At 42.0% G+C, this 20,379-nt stretch overlaps 1 protein-coding gene across 3 annotated transcripts in view; it reads right to left on the bottom strand.

The window, feature by feature from the left end:
* Positions 1-4,715: 4,715 nt before the first annotated feature.
* Positions 4,716-20,379, bottom strand: part of mon2 (MON2 homolog, regulator of endosome-to-Golgi trafficking) — a 40,447-nt gene continuing 24,783 nt past the window's right edge. The window contains exons 19-35 of one of the 3 annotated variants that reach the window (XM_085778586.1): positions 20,261-20,351; positions 19,941-20,042; positions 17,834-17,944; positions 16,751-16,926; positions 16,142-16,304; positions 15,251-15,544; positions 14,486-14,684; positions 13,321-13,964; positions 12,023-12,166; positions 11,034-11,051; positions 10,363-10,491; positions 8,339-8,529; positions 8,176-8,236; positions 7,969-8,092; positions 7,467-7,674; positions 5,911-5,993; positions 4,716-5,433 (exon numbers count right to left, since the gene is read on the bottom strand). In XM_085778586.1, coding sequence (XP_085634712.1) covers positions 5,270-5,433; positions 5,911-5,993; positions 7,467-7,674; positions 7,969-8,092; positions 8,176-8,236; positions 8,339-8,529; positions 10,363-10,491; positions 11,034-11,051; positions 12,023-12,166; positions 13,321-13,964; positions 14,486-14,684; positions 15,251-15,544; positions 16,142-16,304; positions 16,751-16,926; positions 17,834-17,944; positions 19,941-20,042; positions 20,261-20,351 — 2,902 coding nt within the window. In that variant the 3' untranslated portion in view covers positions 4,716-5,269. Of the gene's footprint in view, positions 5,434-5,910; positions 5,994-7,466; positions 7,675-7,968; positions 8,093-8,175; positions 8,237-8,338; positions 8,530-10,362; positions 10,492-11,033; positions 11,052-12,022; positions 12,167-13,320; positions 13,965-14,485; positions 14,685-15,250; positions 15,551-16,141; positions 16,305-16,750; positions 16,927-17,833; positions 17,945-19,940; positions 20,043-20,260; positions 20,352-20,379 lie in introns of all 3 variants that reach the window. The other 2 variants (XM_085778587.1, XM_085778588.1) reach the window with 2 other exon arrangements.

Here is a 20,379-nt window from a genome sequence, read left to right as displayed (position 1 = left end):
CACAGCACTCCCACCCCACCCGTGGATAGATCTGGGGGAGATGCTGAGTGGGCTTGCAGCGGATACTCATCTCCTGTGCCGGAGAGGTGACGCTGTTTCTCACTGCAGTGCAACATGGGATATCTGAGGCCACAGCCCTAAAGCCTCGTGCCAGAGGAGGATTAAGTGAAGAGATGCTGATCTTTCAGATTGTTTTTATGACTTGTGTTTCCTCCAGTTCTCCAAATAGGGCTGTGACTCAGTTTTTCTGCCAATCACTTAAAACATAAAAATACTCACATTTGAGAAGAGAGTACTAGAACATGTTATGTTACTTAATACTAAAAATGATTAATTAATCATTTAAGTACATGGTTGATTTGTCAATTTTAAAATTAGGGCTGCAATAATAGGCAATCAATCAACTATTTGAAATAAATCCATAAATTGAAAACTGATTAATAGTTGAAATCATTTCTTCTTATGTATTTCTGGGTGTTGCCCATGTTTTGTATTCTTTATACAGCTAACACTTAATAATAGGCAGATTAATTAACATTCATCAGATATATCAGATCAGATGTTTTCACAGTCAACTCCACTAATCATTTCATCACCAATCCTACACTTGCTGCATTACAGAGGCAGTGTGTTAAGGTATTTAGTAAACACAGAGTACACACACACACACACACACACACACACACACACACACGAGTGGACCGTCCTGTCAGGACAAAGGTGCGGCTGCTTCGGCAGTGCAGCTGCGATACCTCACATGAGCGGGCAGATTTTCCACAGGGGGCTTTAATTTACTGCTTTAGGGCTCCGGCTGCCTCAAGTATGATTTATCTGCGGCCCAGCTCAAATGAGAGCTCTGACACAAGATGGATGAGGAGGACGTGGGCTGCCTCTGCACTGCTCACTGGTCCATAGGCTGCCTCTCTGTACCGTCACTATGTGATAGATGATGTTTGGTTTTACCCTGGAGGCTGGATTACGTGTATTTCTTACACTTATTTGAATATATTTAAGGCAGACCTGTAGACTGCTACTCAACAGGCTTGACACACACCTACAGGTTCCCTCTGTGGGTTGTTTACGAGTCGGCTTGTTCTGCAAAGATACTCGTTTTAACCTTTACGTTTTCTCTATGATGAGTAGCTGGAGTAGAATGTATTGTGTAATGTCAGGGCAGATGCTAGTGGGAGGAACTGTAGTCCAGTATGAACAGAAGTCTGCCTGACACACCATCATGTGTGAACTCATAAATATTTCATGGGAGTATCCTTGGAAGGTCAAACGCAGGATTCAATCTTCAGTCAGTCAGTGAATGAGCGGCGTGCTCTCCTCTCAGGCTATGGGGTGGTGGGGTGGGGGGGGTCTGAACTCAAGACTGCAGCCCCTGCACGGTTTCATCGACCCAGTGCTGCCTTGGCCCCTACAGCCAATCCGAGCTCATTACCCATTCCGGTCCCCACCCCCCATCACGAGACCATTGACTGACCATACTAATGTGATACAGAGCAGCCAGATGCTGCTGGGCACCAGAGGGAGGATTTCAAAGGTTAACTCACAACGCATGACCCACATCAGCGCTGTGCTCCCAGACCTGGGGGTTAAGTCATGTGCTGTGTCTGTGTGCAGCACAGAGTTCAAATACTGAAGCACACACCACCCAGATTTAGCATAATAATCAGATTATTTGGTGAATAGTGCCAACAGCGCTGCACAGATTTATGTCTGAGCTGAGCTCTGCCCTGCATAGAAGAGAGAGAGGTGTTTAGATGCAGGAGCACACACACACACATTATCTGCCCCAGTGTCTGATGGTATGCGGCTTTATTAACAAAGAAGGGAAAGCCATAAAGCCAGATTGAGTGCATCAGAGCAGATGTATTGTAGGATACCTCTGTGGGCAGCGGGAGCCACGTCACTCCTCTCCTCATAGCAACAGTACTTGACCTACATGCTTTCTATACAGCCCACTCCGCCTGGGGGGCTGGAAAACTATGCAAATCCATACGACCTGCTCGTGTATTTTAAAAATGTGCACACCAAATTATTAAAAACTTGCATATTAAAAAGGAACCGTCTACCACATGCAAGAACCTCCTTCCTCCTGCGAAGAAGGGGAAAAAAAGAAAAAAAAAGGCATCGTGGTAGGCTACCAGTTACAATTAAATGCACGTTAATGAAGCTGAATCTCATTAGGTCTGTGTGAAATCAAAACTGCATACAACAGAAGTGCCTTTTTCCCGCACAGTCATTCACTATTTTATTAGATGATACATGATACAGTTCTGAGACGGTTTCAGCTCCAAAATGCAACAATGCGACCACAAGCCATTGTCCGTTTAAAAAGCAGTACATACGTTTTAAAAAAAAAATATATATATATATGCAAAACGGTGACTAGATGCAACACTGGCGGCGTGTATTACCTGGAAAAACCGTTTAACAGCGTTGAGAGCATAGGCTTTTTTTTCTCTCCCTCCTCGCGCGGCTGAAGTGAAGGCACCAGCACTAGCAAGGCAGTAGCTTGCGCAGTCATCTCCATAGCGGGCAGTGTCACAACCCAACCAACAGCACAAACTACTACCTCAGCCAGTACGTGGTCAAATGCGAGAGCAAGGCGAAGAACAGGATATTAATCTTGAAAATAAAAAAGCAGGAAAAATACGTGTTTCTCGTGGAGCTCAAAAAAAGAGAAAAGAAGCAGCAGCAGCACCGTCTCGACCACAGCAGCGACATTCCCATGCAGCCGGAGATGGACCGTCCTCTCTCTCCCGTGTCGCTGCTCCTCTGTGCAGACTTGAAATAAGAGGGAAACCCCGCCCAAGCAGACCTGCTCCCTCCGCTCGCCTCCTCCTCCTCCTCCGCCTCCTCCCTCTTCTACAGTGCAAACCCCAAAACGGTCCTTTCCCCTCATATGACCTACTGACAGGGTTGGGCACGTTACTTTTAAAAAGTATTTGTTACAGTTACAAGTTACTTTCCCCTAAATAAATAACCGAGTCAGTAACTCAATTATAAAAGCAACTAATTACCAGGAAAAGTAACTATTGGGTTTAACATATTGGTGTGACATATATTACACCCTCAAATGTAAAATTATTTGGACTCACCCGCCTTGCCACGGTTTATCTGGAACTATTCCTCCGCACAGGCAGGCTCCGCGATGCGCGTTGGTTAGTTCCAGATAAACAGCTTTCTTCCGACTAGTTGATGGACTGAATAAAAAAGTGTTTCTTATGCGTTTTCTTGTGACGGGACTTCTTGAGTCAAGTAATAGGCGCATCTTATTGTCAGTATGGTAGGCTACTGGCGTGATAACAGGAGAAACCTTTTTAAAAAAAAAAAAAAAAATTATTAGGCTAGGCTACTCGAAAACTAATAATTTTACAGTATAACGCCGTTCTTACCACCACTGCCTACTGAATGGTCCTAAACTAGGACTCGGGGACCTCCAGGGGACATTGGGGGTCCCTGAAGGCTGCTTTCTGTTTCTGGAGTTTACAGTTAAAGATGATGGGACTCTGAGACTTAAGTGTAGTGTTTAAAATGTCCTCAAACTCAGTAAAGATAACAATAAAGATGATACCTCCATAATGTCATTACATTGTTCCATTTGAACCACATATCTTATGGCCATACAATATATTAATATGGTAATAATATGGTTTGCTCATAACATGGATGTGTTTTGTTGGACCTATACTTTTTCTTTATGTTTTGTTTGAAAAATAACTCAAAGGGATATTCATTTATCAAACATTGGATTTTTTTAAATCTAGTCTCAAAGATGAGTATGTTTCCTTGTGCTTCAGCCTGAAACATTAGTAGAACTGGCTTGTTTCTCAGTCAGTGTCACTAATGCACATGTAAAGGGCTGCACATTCTTCACAAGGGGAGCTGTTCAGTTACTGGACCAGGTCCACTCGTGCAACAGCGACCCACAGGACAAGAGAGTGGAGCCCATCGACAGAGAACCTCTCTATTTCCTGTTAGTGCAATTGTATGGAAATCGGCCTTGATTCATCTAGAGAGCACTCACAAGATAGTACACAGTGAATCACAGAGAGAATATTAAAGACTCATCTCTATTACAGGGAATTTTGTCATCATTTCACTTGCACTCTGCTTATTCTAAGTGGCTGTGGTGTGTAATGTCACAGATACTTACAAAAGGGTATTTTACGACAATTTATGAGCTGCAGAAATCTAATCAGATGCAACTACATACACCTCCATTTACTCTGAACTATCTTGCGAGCGGCGCCTATACAACTGGTTCTGACAGGACATTTTTCTTATTCCTGAAATTCTCTTGTAGAAACAGCAGCAGTTGTGATCAGTAGACTTTGTTCTGAGGTTTGAAACATGAGTTTGAATTTTAATCAAGCAAGAGCGGAGCCAGTGGGTCAGTCTACTCTGAGGGACCTTGGCATCCTGGATAAAGACTGCATCAAAAAAAAAGAAAAACATTAAAATGATTCAAGTGAATCTAAACAAATCTGAACCAGGAAGTAGATGTATTATAATGGATTTATGTCTATGGTGGTGACCTTTTAACAAGGTTCAGACTTAAAGGTTGCATGTCTTTAAATAAACAGGGAATAATGCAGGGACATTGTAGCTGATAAAAATTGATTGTTATAAATAGTTTTTTGTTTGTTTTTTTAAGATTATAAGTGGTTATTGTAAGAAAACTGAGCACACTCACAGCACAGAGCTGATTGTAGAATTGTCCCATTTATTTTATACAGACAAGTACATCCCTTCTCAGATGGCTGGCTAAAGATGACATGGAATGTTACAGTAAGATTTGTTTTCTTGCATAAAATCCTCACTGTTGAAAATGTTGCAAAAGTCTAAATGTTAATTTTTAAGATCATTAAAGCCCCAGTTTCTGCCTCTTTTTTTTAATATATTTTTTTAATATCATCAACACTATCACCACACACCCAGAGGCAACACTGCAATTTTTTTTTTTAGATCTCTGTAGTTAACACAAGAGTGCAGCCAGTCTGTATGAGAATGGAGAGGGGCAGAGGCAATATCAGCTCACATGAGAAGCATACGATGATGCGTATGAAGGTCAGGGTCATAGATGGGCTCCGAGCGGGCCTTGGATCTCTGTTCACCATGGGTTGCTTCATGTCACCGTAGATGGGTCTCACATGGAGTTCATGTCCGTGTGCTTGTGGAGCACATGGGTCAAGAAGACACATTCAAGACTTCTTCATAATAATAATAAAAAAAACCATTGAGCTCAGAGCGAACCTGGTCAGGACTCTCCGTTCTGGACTCTGGAGACGGGTGGCTGCATAAAGTCTTTGAAGGGCCCGAGGGCCTCTTTCAGGGCTGAGCTCACTTCAGACGAAGAGCAAGTAATGCACTCTACCAGTGTGGGGTACAGGGCAATCACCTGAGCCCATGTGTTGCCATCCACTGCAGGCGGTAAACAAAAGAATTGCAGAAGAAGAGGAGGAAGGAAAAAAACAGAAAGGATGATTGAGGATGGGAGGGAGAGGAAGAAAGAGAATATAAACTGTAACAGAGGGCAATCACAGAAATAATTTCCACCATAAAATTCCCACAGGCATATGGAAATTAGTTTTGTTCTGAATAAAGGGCACTGTAATGCAAACATTGTGAAGGGCACTTCAAAAACGTAATTTCACTTGTTTCACTTCAATCCATTGCTGTACAAAAAATAAATCACTCCTTTTAATTGACCTTGCTGGAAACAAACATTTCTACAGAGATTAGAGATGAAACTCATGTGAAAAATGGTCCCAACTGTACTCTGACACATTTATCTGGAATGAATAGATGATAGATATCGTGGCATTATTGTATTTTTTTTTCCCATTATGCCTGCTCTTTCCAAGATCTATTTAATCCTTGACACAGTTTGATACTTACCGTTTTCTGGCTGCGTCTTTTTAAGCGAGTCCATCAAAGTGCTGATAGCTTTCAAGACAAAGATAATCTCTGTCACTTGTTGCCTAAAATGAAAAAGACAAAATACCTTCATTAGGTATTATGAGATACAGAACAGAAAACATGAAAAGGCTACAATTGTGGGACAAGAAAATAAGGAACACACCCTGTAAAATGATGAACTCGTCCATGACAGAATAAATTAACAGTAAAGGAGATATAGGTTTTCTTGCCAGGAATGAGTGGTTTTGTCAGTCCCTTGTCACTGTCTTTCTTGTACAGTAGGCTATAATATGCCCTCTGAGCAGGGCTAAGACTACAGGTCTAAATGGACACTGCTGGAACATGACAAGAGCAGCTACAGCTACCTGGTTAACATGCTAACACTCTTCAGGAGAAGAAGAGGTGTTATACATACAGCCAACAGTTAACATTGACATTGCTGTCACCATGGAGACAGCTGTTGGTGGAATGATGCTGTTTCTTCCAGATTGTTAAGTAAACAGCTGGTGATGCTAATGCTATCTATATGTAGCATAGCAAAACCTAGAAATATGTCCTTTAATCAAACAGGCCAACACATACAGAAATTCACAGAGCTGTGAAAATGGTGACTGAAGGTCTGAAGGACTTCCTATTAATATATAGCAACCAACCAAACTCAATTTTCTCTTCCCGATACAACATATTGTTAGCAAATTACACTATGTCCATGGTAACATAGGACGTTTTTGATAAGCACATAGCTCAAAATACAAAATGGACTCATTCAGAAAAGCTAATATCTATTTAGCATGTCAAAGATGAAGTACTTGTTTTGTTCATGTACCGAAGTAGTGTGATGAAATAAATATGAAAACTCCTTCTGTCCACATTAAGATCTAACTGGTGTGTACAAGTCATTAGATCGATGTGAATTCAGTACAGCAACACATACAGTAATACTATGTTACCAATCTCTATTAACAAAATCTCACTTGATATTTGCTTTTTGCACTCATTCTTCAGTCAGTTAAGTTTTCTTTACATGCTCTGGTAATCCTTCCCACCCATGACAAAGGTTAAAAATATTGATTGTCTGTATTCAAGCAAATTTTCCATTTGATTATTTTTGAGTGTACTCTGATTATCCAAAATTTCTCAACTTCCTGACTGTCTCATTTTCTGTAGTAATGGTTAAATTTCCCTATGGACACCATTTAACTTCCATCCTGTTTAGAAAAAAAAAAGTGCTGCAGAAAGAGGAGTTACACCCAACACTAAAGCACACTGTGTGAAACTGGATAAGTACAGTGATTTGTATTGTTTACAAGAGAGAAATGGAACAATGATGGATAGAGCTGGGGTGGTCTGGGTTTTCCATATTGCAATATCTCAGTGGTTAAATCATGGGGCTGTCAACAGAGTTTAGCTTGGATTCCTGATGGAGACATGTGTCCAAAGACATGGAAACAAAAACAACGTTAAAACAAACGAACAAGTGTTTTTTGCAGGTGCGTCATGTTGCACTGTATTCACAAGTGAGTGGACCGTTGTACCTGGGCAGGGGGCAGCGTCCACTCAACCTCTCATCCTCTACATAGCGCCGGAGAACGTCCTGTGACCTCTTGAGGAGAACTGAAAGTGCCATACGAGAGATGTATCCCTCCTGTGGGGTGGACACCTTGTTGCTGAAGGAAAACTGCAGCAGCGTCTCGAAACACACTTTGGAAAACTCCTCCCTCATCCGCACATCGATCTCTGCCTCTGTTGAAAGACATCCATTTTACATTTTCCAGCATTTAGCAGATGCCACTCTCTTGAGTGATTTACAGCACAATGAGCGTACAGAAGGGGTTTTACTGTCTTGCTCAACACATGAAGGGTTTGACAGGAGCCATTGTTGCTGGTGAACCACAGGGAGCGCTTTTGCAACAATGCCTGACTACAGTGAGATTCCTCTGACAATTTTAAGCAGCTCTTGGCCACCCTGCTGTTGCATTAATGGCTGAAATGCAAGTTAGCTGTACAAACATAGCTGCCAAAGTATTCAAATCTTACCTGTGAATGATGGGGACTGTGAGTGAATGGAGCCTTTATTGAGCATAGCCATGATCTGGCCAACAAAGTCTTTGGGGATGAAATTGGCAAACGGTAAAATCTCTGTGCTGATCAGCTGGACCACCTAAAATGAGGAGGACACAGCAGTGAAGAGGGAGAACTCAGAGAACCTTGTTGACAGAGTTAATGGAAGGAGCAGGTATTTACCTCTACATCAACAGCTTCATTCTTCTGAAACTCCTGAATGGACAGGTTATCTGGTGGTGTGCTACGAAAAGAAAACACCCAAGACAATGAGCTGTCAAATCAGATTTCAAGACATTCATATGTAGATATGTACTGGTGATGATGTGGCTTTTATATTCTGCACCTTTTGGTAAAGAGAAAGTCTTCAAAGGCGTTGGCCAGCTCTGGCCACATGGTGTCGAACTTCCCGGATGAGGCGTGCTGCCGTGCAACTGGCAGTCCGATGGACAACCCCTTAAGCAGAGATGAAACGGCGAGCTTCCAGGTGCTCTCCGATGGACAAGCATATTTCAAACCCAAGGGCATCCTTAAAGTCTGGAGGAGGATGAATAAAGGAAGAGACAGCAATAGAAACTGATTGTGAGACTGAAACACAGAAGATCTAGCTGGAGTAACCTTTCACCCTCTTGTATTATACTGAAATGTAGAGACTCAAATTTAGAGATCAAAGTATTTGAAGATGTTTCTGTACCAGGCAGAGGTGACATCCACTTCAAGTTTCATTCTACAAAACAGAAAATGTAATAGGCCATCTTTATGACCAAGGCCATTATGACCAAGTCCTCTTTTTCAGAGAACAGCTGGGTTCCCCACGGCTGAGGTTTTACAAGTATTGCTTTCTTGTTTTGGAGACAAAAAACGGGTGGGAGCAAGATTTGGCTGTCTGCAGGGAACCTTCATAATAGTTCCCTGGCAGATGAACTTCTCCTCTGTTTAGGGTTTCCTATGAACACACTATGGGAAAAGAGCAGTTAAACGCAGGTGTCAGAAACTGAATAAGACTAACAATATATTTTGGTTTTTGACAGTATGTAGTAAAAGGTTTAGGAATTCTCACTGTGTTGGCCATCAACTACTCGTCTACTCCACAATAGTTTCCCAGAGGCTGATTGACACCGACACATTCCCGAGACAAACAGAATTAACTAGTTATTTCAACGTATGCCACATGTTTTACATCCAAAGCTTCCCTTACTTTCAGAGGGTAGCTCACTCACAATACTTTTAACAATAAATCAGTGTTGAAATGACCACATTGTGTGCAGTGGAACTCTTTCCTTTCTTCATTCACTCACAATATTAATTTTGGCCTTTCTCTCACTCAGTCATGGTTACTTTGTCCAAGCACCTTGGAGGAGGCAGAACTGAACCGAACATTACTCACTGACATTATTTCTACAGTACTTCTTAACTGTGTGTTTAAACCATCAGAACCCAACAATCTATAAACAGCAATTACATTAACTTGAGGTTGATATGATACATAGCAAACAAACAGACACAAATACTAATTAACAGATGCTGAGTTATAAATAGAGAAGAGATTGCCCCTGCACAACTCAGATGAAACTCCACAATGGTGCAGGTGGTGTCAGGAACAAAAACCATGAAATCAACCATGAAAAAAAACCGCAGCAACGCGTTTCGCCCCGTGGGATTCATCAGCCTGATGAAGCCCACGGGGCAGCAACACGTTGCTGCGGTTTTAACAAATAAATTTATTGAATGTACCCCATTGAGTGCGGTGGAACCTTCTTTTCTTTTTTCAAGATGCTGAGTTATATTGGAATTTACTTTTAAGTCACGTTTGTGGGAATCCAATTAATGTAAGTTTAATATTCACCATCCTTTTCACTTTTGGACTTTTGCTTCACACAACGTCCTTGAGGAAATACTCCATTATGTTCACCAGCTACTGTAGTAGCTAACTTTGCTTGTGTGTGTGTATGTTTACATACAGAAAGAGAGAGAAAAGGAAAGAAATAAGCGAGAGTGTATCTTAACAAAAGTTTAATAATAACAATGAGTTGAAAAGGTTTGGAGGAGCTGAGGATTGATGCAGAGGTGGGTGATAATTCTGTGTGTGCAACTCCTTTCAGATACATGTAGTCATCTGATCCATTGTTAATTACAAAATATTGATTAATCTATTGATTGATGGCGTACTCTGTACAACAGAAGCCCGACTTGCCTTCACACATTAGCAGTTCTTTTAATCTCCTCTTACCATCACAGAATGTTTTTATCTCACATTTTTATCACTGCACAGGATTCAGCAATCTTCTTTTAACAAGTCTATCAATTCCAAGACTGAACTAGGAGTTACGTAACCATGGAAACTGAACACCCCTTCCCGGTGGAAAATACCTTGATGATGTTCTGCAGGACCTTCTCGTTGATGACAGCTTTGTGGCACGCAGTCTTGTGGTACAGGTCCACCACCACCTCCAGAGAGCGCTCAGCAAAGGGCACATAGTTTAAGGCAACCCATTCGGCCTGCGGGGCGACAAGGTTGCACAAGGAGAGAGACACGTTAGTCAAACAAACCTGAACACCATTCTCTCCACACTTATTGGCCACACTGAAAGCAGTTTTTAAAGAGACACTTTGTATAAGTGACACACACTTATATTGAAGCCATAGTGACTATTAGTGTGTTTACACTTTTGGTATGCTCATATGACACATAACAGCTGACATGTTATAGCCAAAAAAAAAGAAAAGACATGATGCCACAAAGTGTGTCTTTAAGAAATAGAATAAAAAAAGAACCACACATGTATATGAACATCACCGAAAACACAAAGTCAACTGAAAATGGAACTGCACAGGGAACTGTGCACACAGAGGCAACGACCACCAGTTAGTGGCAGGCAGAGAGGGGGAGCATGGAGTGAGTGAGAGATGCAGATGAGACGTGAGAGCCTACCATGCGGCGTGATCTCTCACCTACCGCAGAGGGTAGGTCATCACCATTCAGCACAGCTTAGTACAACTATTACAGGGGGGGGGGGGCTGAAGGAGATGATGGAACTCACCGGTGCAAACAGCTGGATCTAAAATGGTGATCCAGCGAATAGTCCCAAGAAACAGAACGAGAGAAGATTGCGATTAAACTGGTGATTTCAAATTTGCAGTGGCATGTTGGCTAAAGTAGATTCAATAATCAAGGACAAATTTAGGGCAACGACACTCACTCCTAGCACCAAGGATATCTGACAGAAAGGCAGTCGAGACCACCCATAACGTCTGTTTGGCTGATTGGGAAATTTGTTTGACCCTGTCTCTTAAACAGTTTAGGCAGATTCAGATCAACAAAAGTGTCCGATACAAGGTCTGAGTCTGGGCCCCACATGCAGGACTAACAGGCTGGCCATCCGAATTTCAGGCGTGTAATGTGCAGAGCTAACATTTCTCAGCCTGCCAGTCGCATGGAGACAACCCGCAGCATTTCCCTGAAGGCGCAGCACCTGCTGGATTGTATTAGTTTTCCAGAACAAGGAGTGAGCGAGAGACTGACATCGGAACAATGTTTTGAAAAGACTCCTCGGTACTCGAGAAGAAACGAGTGGGTGGTTTTTATAAATGAAGCAATTTTGCTCAAGATCACTGGGTTCCTTGAAGGTAACCTCTTCGTTAAATGAATTTAAACTGTGTTTGAACTGAAAAGTAGTGAAACATTTCGCTGGCGTGTTGCCAGCACCATGAAGCACGACAGAGGAAATATGAGGACGATTTGGCTTGGGGGTGCTAATAGGAATCCAGAATAACCTGTCAGTCTCATGAAGGGCCACGAAAGAGGTTTCATAAGGATGAGACCGTCTGGGGAGGGAGGGAGGGTGTGTGTGTGCGTGTGTGTGTTTCATGAACATCAAAGAAGGCGGATGATCTTGTTGAGGATGGCTGAAGAGAGAGGAGCGATGAATAACAGTGTACACGCTCCGACTTTTCAAATGAAAGAAACTGTGAAAAAGAACTCGGCAAATGAAAACCAAGCGGTCAAACAGCCAAGTCCATGTCCCCCTACCTGGTTGTATTTGGCATTGGCCACGTGTTTGGTTTCCATCCTGCCGTACTGAGGAGGCTTGCAGGAGAACTCCACGAAGAGTAGCAGCTGTTCAAAGATGGCCGGGTACATGACCTGCAGGTTCTCCGGGCCCACACAGATGGCCTGCAGCAGGGGGGAAAGGGAGGAACAAACACTGCTGACATCCACTGCGGGACTGCACATTGCATAATTTAACAGACTAACACACTGTTTCCTGGGCTGAGCTGACACAAAATAGAAAGAAATAAGTTTTGGAGGACAGGTATTGTAAAAGGCTGTATTCTCTTAAAGACACTGTATAAATGACAGAGAAGACTAGTGTCATTGTATCACTTCTAGGTGCCAATTAAAGCTGCAAAGAAATGTTTTGTCCTTGTCCTTGTTCAGCAATTCTGATAAGTGATTATTTTTTTTTACAAAAAACTAGAATTCACATCTTGTGTTGTTTATCTCCACCAACCACTCAAGTTGCAGTGAGGTATCTAGAATCTTATAATATACAGTATGTCAAAGATGTTGTGGGGGGTCATATAGCTCACTGGGTTGAGCAGGCACCCCATATACAAAGCCTATAGTCTTCACTGCCCCGGTTAGAATCCCATGGTGGCCCTTTGCTGCATGTCATTCCCCCTCTCTGTCTCTCTTTGACTATCCGATCAATTACAAGCAGAAAAGCCCCCTAAAACACTACATACAAATACTAAATATGTTAAAAGAAGTTTATGTGTGTGCATTTTAGGGCTGAACAATATGTAGAAAAACAGTTGGAAGGAGCATTTTTGCATGTGATTTTCACTGAAGAAATATAAAAACGATGACAGTGCGATTTGTTTTCTTACATATAGAGAATATAGGTTACAGGCTGTGACAATGCTCTGTTTATGGTAATTAGTAACTAATTTTTAGTATTTTTTTCTTTTTTACATTTACTAAAACAATTCAGCTTCTGTCTAGAGCTCTAATAACTACAGGCCTGTATTATAAGTGATCTAATAAAATATAGCTGGTGGTGGGTCCAGTGGGGCGGGGCTGGGAGCAGTGATTGTTTTGTTGTGACATCACAAAGTTACAGAGGTCCTTTCAGCTCGTTTTAGGCTTTTGAATAAAGGCTGTGTGTAGCTCTTTGTGGACTGAGGCTTTTACACTTTCACAGTATTAAAGTAGAAGATATACCTCCTTTATTATTAGAAGAGGACATTAAAATAATACTTTATACAATGCAGGACCTTTAAAAGTATTTTTGGGACTGGTTGTTTTGTTTACTGATGACAAATTACCTTCTGCAGAACATCCAGAGCGGTGAGCACAGCTTCCTGCAAGCTGGTGAGCACAGCCTCGGTGTAGGAGGGGAGAATGAAAGGTGAGGCATCACTGCTGATAGGCACAGACACAGCCCCATGGAGGATGACCCCTAGCTTCTTCAGGTCCTCCATACTAAAATTGGCTTTGATGTGCTGGTAGAGTGCTGGGAAAATCTGTATCAACGCTGTGAGGAAGGGCTGGCTGGGGATAAAGGAGAGCTTCTCTGTCGGGCCGCTGGGCGGCCTCGTGCTGTCCGTTCCTGTTCGATACCACGTGTTCCATGCCGACCACCACAATGCAGAGTCCTCTAAGGCTGACTCTTCCCCAGGGGGAGGGGCCTGCAGCTCGGCACCGTTATAACGTGTCAGCCGTTCAACTAGCGAATCTGAACGTACCAGGGGTCTGCCGGGACCAGACGCAGATAGAGGGTCGATGAGCACGGGGGGGACGCCCATAGCGGCGAACGCGTCGCCTGCTTTATCTGAGTCTTTCACAGGTGTGACGATCTGTAGGATCTCTTGAAAGCTCTTGAGCGCAGCTAGGGAGACTTCGTTGTTTTTGCTCAGAGCAGCTGACTGAATGTGGTTGAGCAGCACCTCCCAGGCCTCGAAGAAATCACCTGCACGTAAAAAAGCAAAAATGATGGAAGAGAATTAGCACCTCCACAGGTGTGTCTGGTTTCCTGTTATCACATTTTATTAATAGGAGTATGAGCCTAACACACGGATATTAGACTGCCAGCTATTTGATTATTCTACGTAGGACAGATTTCCTCTATTCCTCCAGCTGGTTTTCTGTGTAGTAGGCTGAAGTGTGTTAGAAATGAGTCAACTGTTGGAACTTGGCACTGGGTAAAATATCATTCAGGGGAATTAGAGTAATAAATAAGGAGCTCACGTTATTAATATATATACATATTAATGCTATCCACATGGGGATTAATATGAATTATTAGGTGGTTATATACCTGCACAGACAGGCCCTATCTGGACCTACACTTGGCACGTATTTTTGAATCAATTTAATATCTTATGTTTACTACTATGAGGTAAACTGTAGCAATGTGTCATAGTCTATCTCACAGTATGTAAACCAGCATCAGAGACTGTGGCTAAGTACTGTAGATCATGAGAGGCTCACCTAGCTGCTGGAGGAGATACCGCCTGGTGTTGAATATCCGTGCCACCCCGGCGAGAGTCAGCACCCACGTCTCTGCCCACTGCTTTTCTGCTGTGTCACGCGAGTGGTGGATGAGGATGTTGCCGCCGCCGGACTCGATCTTCTCCTTGTCGGCCGTAGTTGACGACGTCCTCACGCAGTCCAGCAGGTGGAACAGCACCTAGGGGTGTTCACAGAAAGAGTTTAACCAGCCAGCCGCATTTCAAAGAGGCAGATGATCTTGAAAGACAGCACATCTAGAGCTATTTTTTAGAGTCACTTCAAATATGATATCAATGACAAAGTAAAGATCTTATGTCGCCATATAATAAAAGAATGTTTAACCTTCTCCCTGAATAAATGTCTGTTTTGCAGTTTTTGTACAAACAACAGAAATGACGGCCTCCTTCAGCAAAATTACATCAAATCAGGGTTGCTACACATTTGAAATTTCAAAATTCCATACTTTTGCTAGACCCCAATTTCCAGACTTTTCAGTAAAAGTAAATGGAGTAAATAAATGTGTATCATGTAAATAAATTATGCAATGAATAGTTTGTTTTAATTATTCTGAATTCGTATGCCATTATGTCACCAATGAATTCCCAGGAGATTATAATTAACCAAAATAATTTCATATTAGACCAAACCCAGATAAGGATTAAGAAAAATATATTTCCATACAATAGTTTCCATTTTCCATACTTGCGTAGGAACCCTGTCAAATGACACGTTCTTGTGTGTTACCTTCCAGACCACAATATGCCATGTTGGCTGCTGCAGCAAGGTCCCATGGGCAGCGATGGTGGAGAACAATGTCTGCCCAGCACTTTTGCGCACAGCGGGCCGTGGGTCAACACACAGCTCGCCCAGCTTGGCGTACAGGCACAGCCACAGGCAGTCGAAGGGAGGGGCTGGGTGGAATGGCCTGTTCAGGGTCTCTCCTCTCTCCTGGGCCTGCTTCTGCAGAGCCTCCTCCTCCCGCTCCAGCTCCTGTGTGATGGCTTCGCCCCGTTGGAAGAAGTAGTCTGAAATATTCCACTGTGGGTGAAAATAAGGGAAGTGGAGGGGGAAAGTGGAAGGCATAAATTGGAGAGGATGGTTGGTGAAATGCTTCTGGTGGTTTAGCTATCATATTACCATAAAGTAATCTCACAGGAGCTGCCACACTCCAGGAGAAATAATCCTGCAAACCACAGATCAATACCAGGTTTTGCGTGTCCTGAATACTGTACAGTGTATCTAGAAAACGTCAGAGCAGCGGTTGAGTGCTGTTAAGTTAGACAATAATGCAAAACAAAGAATCATGTGATATTGTAATTGTTTCATTATATTAAACAAAACATATTTCATCTTTACATCTCTCTGAAAAGAAAACTGTCTGAACTTTAAATTCCCATATAAATAAATCCCTTTTCAATTGTGTTACCTGAGGCATAAATAACATATCTGTCAGCATAAACAGGCTTCACCTTCATAGTTAAAGACATTCACATATTGTATGTTCAACTAATGGCTACTGACAGGTCCAGTAAGCTTGCGGTGTGTTCTATGTGACTAGAAAATTAACTGTCAAGTCACCTGCCTTTGTGTGTGTGAGCACAAGGCTTCAAAATATTAAGATGTCTGTTATCTCACCAACAGGCCGATGGAAGTGAGGCTGATGTTGAGCTCCTGGTTCTGCAGGCCGAAGCTGCCCGCTACATCCACTACGATCTGGAGGCACGTGCAAGGCATGGTGGGAAGGAAGTCTGTCACCACCAACTGCAGGCACTGGAAGGCTGTTCGGATCAGTGACTCGCTGATGGAAAATCACACACAGGCGCGTCTCAATAACTTAGAATATCATGGAAAAGTTAATTTATATAGTGAAACATTATATAAGTTCATTACACACAGACTGAAATATTCCATGTCTTCATTTCTTTTAATTGGATTGATTATGGCTTATATTTAATGAAACCCCAATTCAGTAAATCAAACAATTAGAAAATTGTGTGAAGTTCACTATTGTAACATAATGGTGTCACACTTTAATCAGCTCATTAACTCAAAACTCCTGCAAAGGTTTCCTGAGCCTTTATGCTCTCGTAGTCTGGTTCAGTAGCTACACTATCATGGGGAATGCCTGTATTGGCGCGCCTTGAGATGAGTTAAGTTTCTTGATTTACACTCAGTGTAATTAAGCATAGAGCAACAACAAGGCATTGTCTAATTTATCTTTTTCTCCTGCCTGTGTGCTCTTACCCCTGATCATTGCGGATGGCTCCTATGACACCCAAGACGAGGGGCCAGCCGGGACCCAGGCTGTCACCCTGGCTCTGCAGGATCTGCAGGACACTCTCCAACTGTTTCTGGCGGATGTCTGCATGTAGCACATTGGACAGCTCCTTCAGGGGGTTCAGCAACAGAAGCTGCAGCCGCTTGAGGATGAAAAGAAAGAGAATGATTTGTTAACTGAGAGTCAATTATCTGTAAAAAATTTCAATCTTCCTTCCTTCCTTTGTAAATCATGCGATCACAACAATGCGGAGGACCGATTTAGAACAAATGTAGAATAGTGCAGGGTGGTGAAAGCACCTAAAAGTCATCTTTATTAAGCTCATGTATTACATCAGGTTTGGGGGAGATATACAGTGTCTTGTGTGGGCAGGTGTAAAATCTGTTGTTATAGTTGTTGCAAATAAATCTTCATAATATTTCTCAGCTTGTTGTTGAGACAAAGGAAGGTTACTTGCACAACCCTACAGTTCTCTGTAGAGCATGTTTGAGATGGAGACATTTATACATTTAAGAGAAAATGTACAAAACATGAGAAACACAGATGCTTAAGAGGATCACTGTTTAAAAAAATAGTAAGTATGCATGAATTAATGTATCTAATGACTGAGAGTTGCAAAATTAATCTGAATGAACTGGGTAGGATAACTGTCATTTCTTTATTTCCACTGCTGTTTTCTAACACTTTCTGTATTTTCTACAGGACACTCATCCTTTTTATGGCTCTGTGCTGTTCTATTAGTCTCCACACAGTTGCTCTGTCCTCCTTTAGATAAGCTCTGCACCAGTCCCTTTATCTGTCTCACCGAGGTGAAGGTCACAGACTCTGTGTTTGTGAGCGACAAGAGAAAGTGACTGTGCCATCTCTGTTTTTTCATGTTTAAAGAAATTTGGGTTTTCTTATCTGCCATGACTCACGCAGCGATTTCTCAAATGTCAGCATTTCACATGAGCAATATTAAGAGGTGAAACCCAAAGGATACAACCCCCTTAAGCAGATTTTTTTTTTTTTTCCGAATGTCAATCACACACGACTGTTGCGTTGCCTACCTGATTCTGGGCCAGCGGAGGGTCGTGTTTGTAAGCCAGGCCGGCTTTGATGAGTGCCGTCAATGCCTCCGCCCCCCACTCTCTCATCCTGGAGTTTGGGTGCTGGCAGACCTGCAGGACATATCACATATACACACAAATGCATACACAAGCCAGGAACAACAGATCTGATGCAGAGGCTGTTTGGAACAGTGTTTCCCCGCAGTGGCCACAGTGGGTGGGTGTGAAACAAGTGGTTGAAATAAACCACAGACTGAGTGGTAAAGACTGGGATCCCCCTGTGATAACAGGATACGGAGACAGACAGTGTAATCATGAGAGCTAGTATAGATACACATGGAGGGGCCTGGCTCAGCAGACGTACAAAACCTTCCTCACTCTTCTCCTTGAAAAATCGCAGGGAAAATAAAATGGTACAACTCATCTGCAGTCATTATTAATCATTTATGGTCTATAGGGATGTTTGTCAAACTCAGTCAGACTTTCTATGGAAAATATTTCCATTGCGCACAGGCAGAAAGAGACTGTAATGAAAGCGTACATTCTGCAGCTATGCTCCTTCAGAACCAAAATGATCCATGTGTATCTATTAAGTTACTTGTCATCGATTGCCCTGCATTGTGATTAATATCTTGTGTCGTAGGGTAATTCTTTGTCATTATCTAGATCTGTAAATGAAAACAAAATAAAGGGTATGTCATCGTCACTTTGCCTTTAAAATAATATACTGTATATATAAAAAAAATCACAGAATTTGAATTTGAACAAGCCTGCAATGAAAAATAAGCAGCGCAACATAAAACACAGATGCAGTTTTAGATTCGGATTCTGCGACAAATCGGAGCTTCACATTGCAAACTGCGCACAAGAGGAACATAAAATCAAAGATTGGTAGCGGAGCAAACGCAGTGGGGACAAATTCTGACACAGCGACCTCTCAACTCCCAACATGTCGTTGCCAGACTGAGAGAACAGATTGGAGTAAAGAAGGAGACGAGAAAGCCAGTGATTTTGGAGGAGGGAATCTGAACTTACCTTCTGCAAAACAGACAGGATTGCACAAAGAAGGAGAAAGAGAGAGAGAGAGAGAGAGAGAGAGAGAGAGAGAGAGAGGGGGAGACAAAGAAAATGTGAAGACAACCTCCAAACACTCACTTTTACACACACACATAAAAAGGAGAATCCTCTTACATGAGAAGGACGTGATTTCCAGCAAATACAAAGTAATAAACCCCTTAAATGCTTACGTGCCAGGGCTCTGTACATACTATAGCTCTAAATACACAACTAAATCTTTTATCCAGTGAAACCAAGGAGAAGCTGTTATATTCATCACCCTGATTTTAATCAAAAACTGGGAGACTAATTAAAAACTTTCAGTTTTTCTGTAGTTCGTTCAACTGTTCGTTTCCTGCATGACTGAACTGCTAGACTCCAGCCTGAGTCCCTGCGATGCAGCTCGCAGCTATAATTTCAAATTTTTACTTTAGGGGCTCATGTGCTCCAGATTCCTTGGAAAAAGTGTCATTATTATTATTAGAGCTGTGATGTTGAGTAAAGTAACCAAAAGGCTCTGGCAGAGGAGAAAGAACAATGTTTTGGGTATTATTTGAACTTCTTTCATTCATTATTATTTACAGAGATTGGTTTCAAATTTTCTAATCTTCTTTTTGAAAGTCTCCAGTGCGATTATTGGAGATTTTAAACCAAACCAACTGGCGTTAAAAAAAGGTGACAGTTACTGTTGCAGCAGACAGGATTCTATTCAAATAAATGTATATCTTGTGTCTATTCAAGGTAAAAATGTCTTGTGCTTCCACTGTATGAGGTTATATTAAGTTATTTTTTATTTTACCTCGTACTTTAGTCGGAATGAGAGTAACCAGAAAAATAAATTGCTCTTATCAAGTGTTACTATAGATCTGTAGTATTGTTTGACCTTGTTTGACATGCATGACCTGTCAGTTTGAATAAAGTGAAGTGTTAGTGATAGGTGAGTGTTTTGTAACAGAGCTTTTTCATGGGCTACAGTTCTGAGGAGATACTGTCAAACATTTGAAAAGTCACTTGGGTCATATATAAAAGAGAACTTGATCTGACATTTTACCTCAAGTAAGTGGCCTGTCAGAGGCCTCCACAGAATCTCTATACGATCCATGTTGACTAAGCCAGTCTCCAACAGCTTGGCCACGGCAAACAAAGACGGCTCCTGAAGCCAAGACAAGAAAATGCAAAATGTAGGTTAACACTGCTGGATACATTTCATTGTAACTTTCTGACTGAACACAGAAGTAGGAGCTCTGTATGTGTGCAAACATACTGATACATTACCAATGCTAATTTATGAATGCTATTTAACTGTTAAATAAATACAGTTACTGTTTAAGTATAAAGTCAAGTTTCACCTGAATTACAGAAAGTATTTACCTTATTGTTTCCATAAGCCATTTCCATGGCTTCCAGGGAGAGGGAGCAGAGAGCGTTGATCAGGTGATGGAGGGAGACATCATCCAGGTACCTACATCACACAGCATACACTCTGAATA

This window comes from Trachurus japonicus, chromosome 6 (genome assembly GCF_045865225.1).
Source record: "Trachurus japonicus isolate A0001 chromosome 6, Traja_1.0".
Lineage (NCBI taxonomy): Eukaryota > Metazoa > Chordata > Actinopteri > Carangiformes > Carangidae > Trachurus > Trachurus japonicus.
Note: the sequence above shows the minus strand (reverse complement) of the source record. Positions and strands in the feature narration are given on the sequence as shown.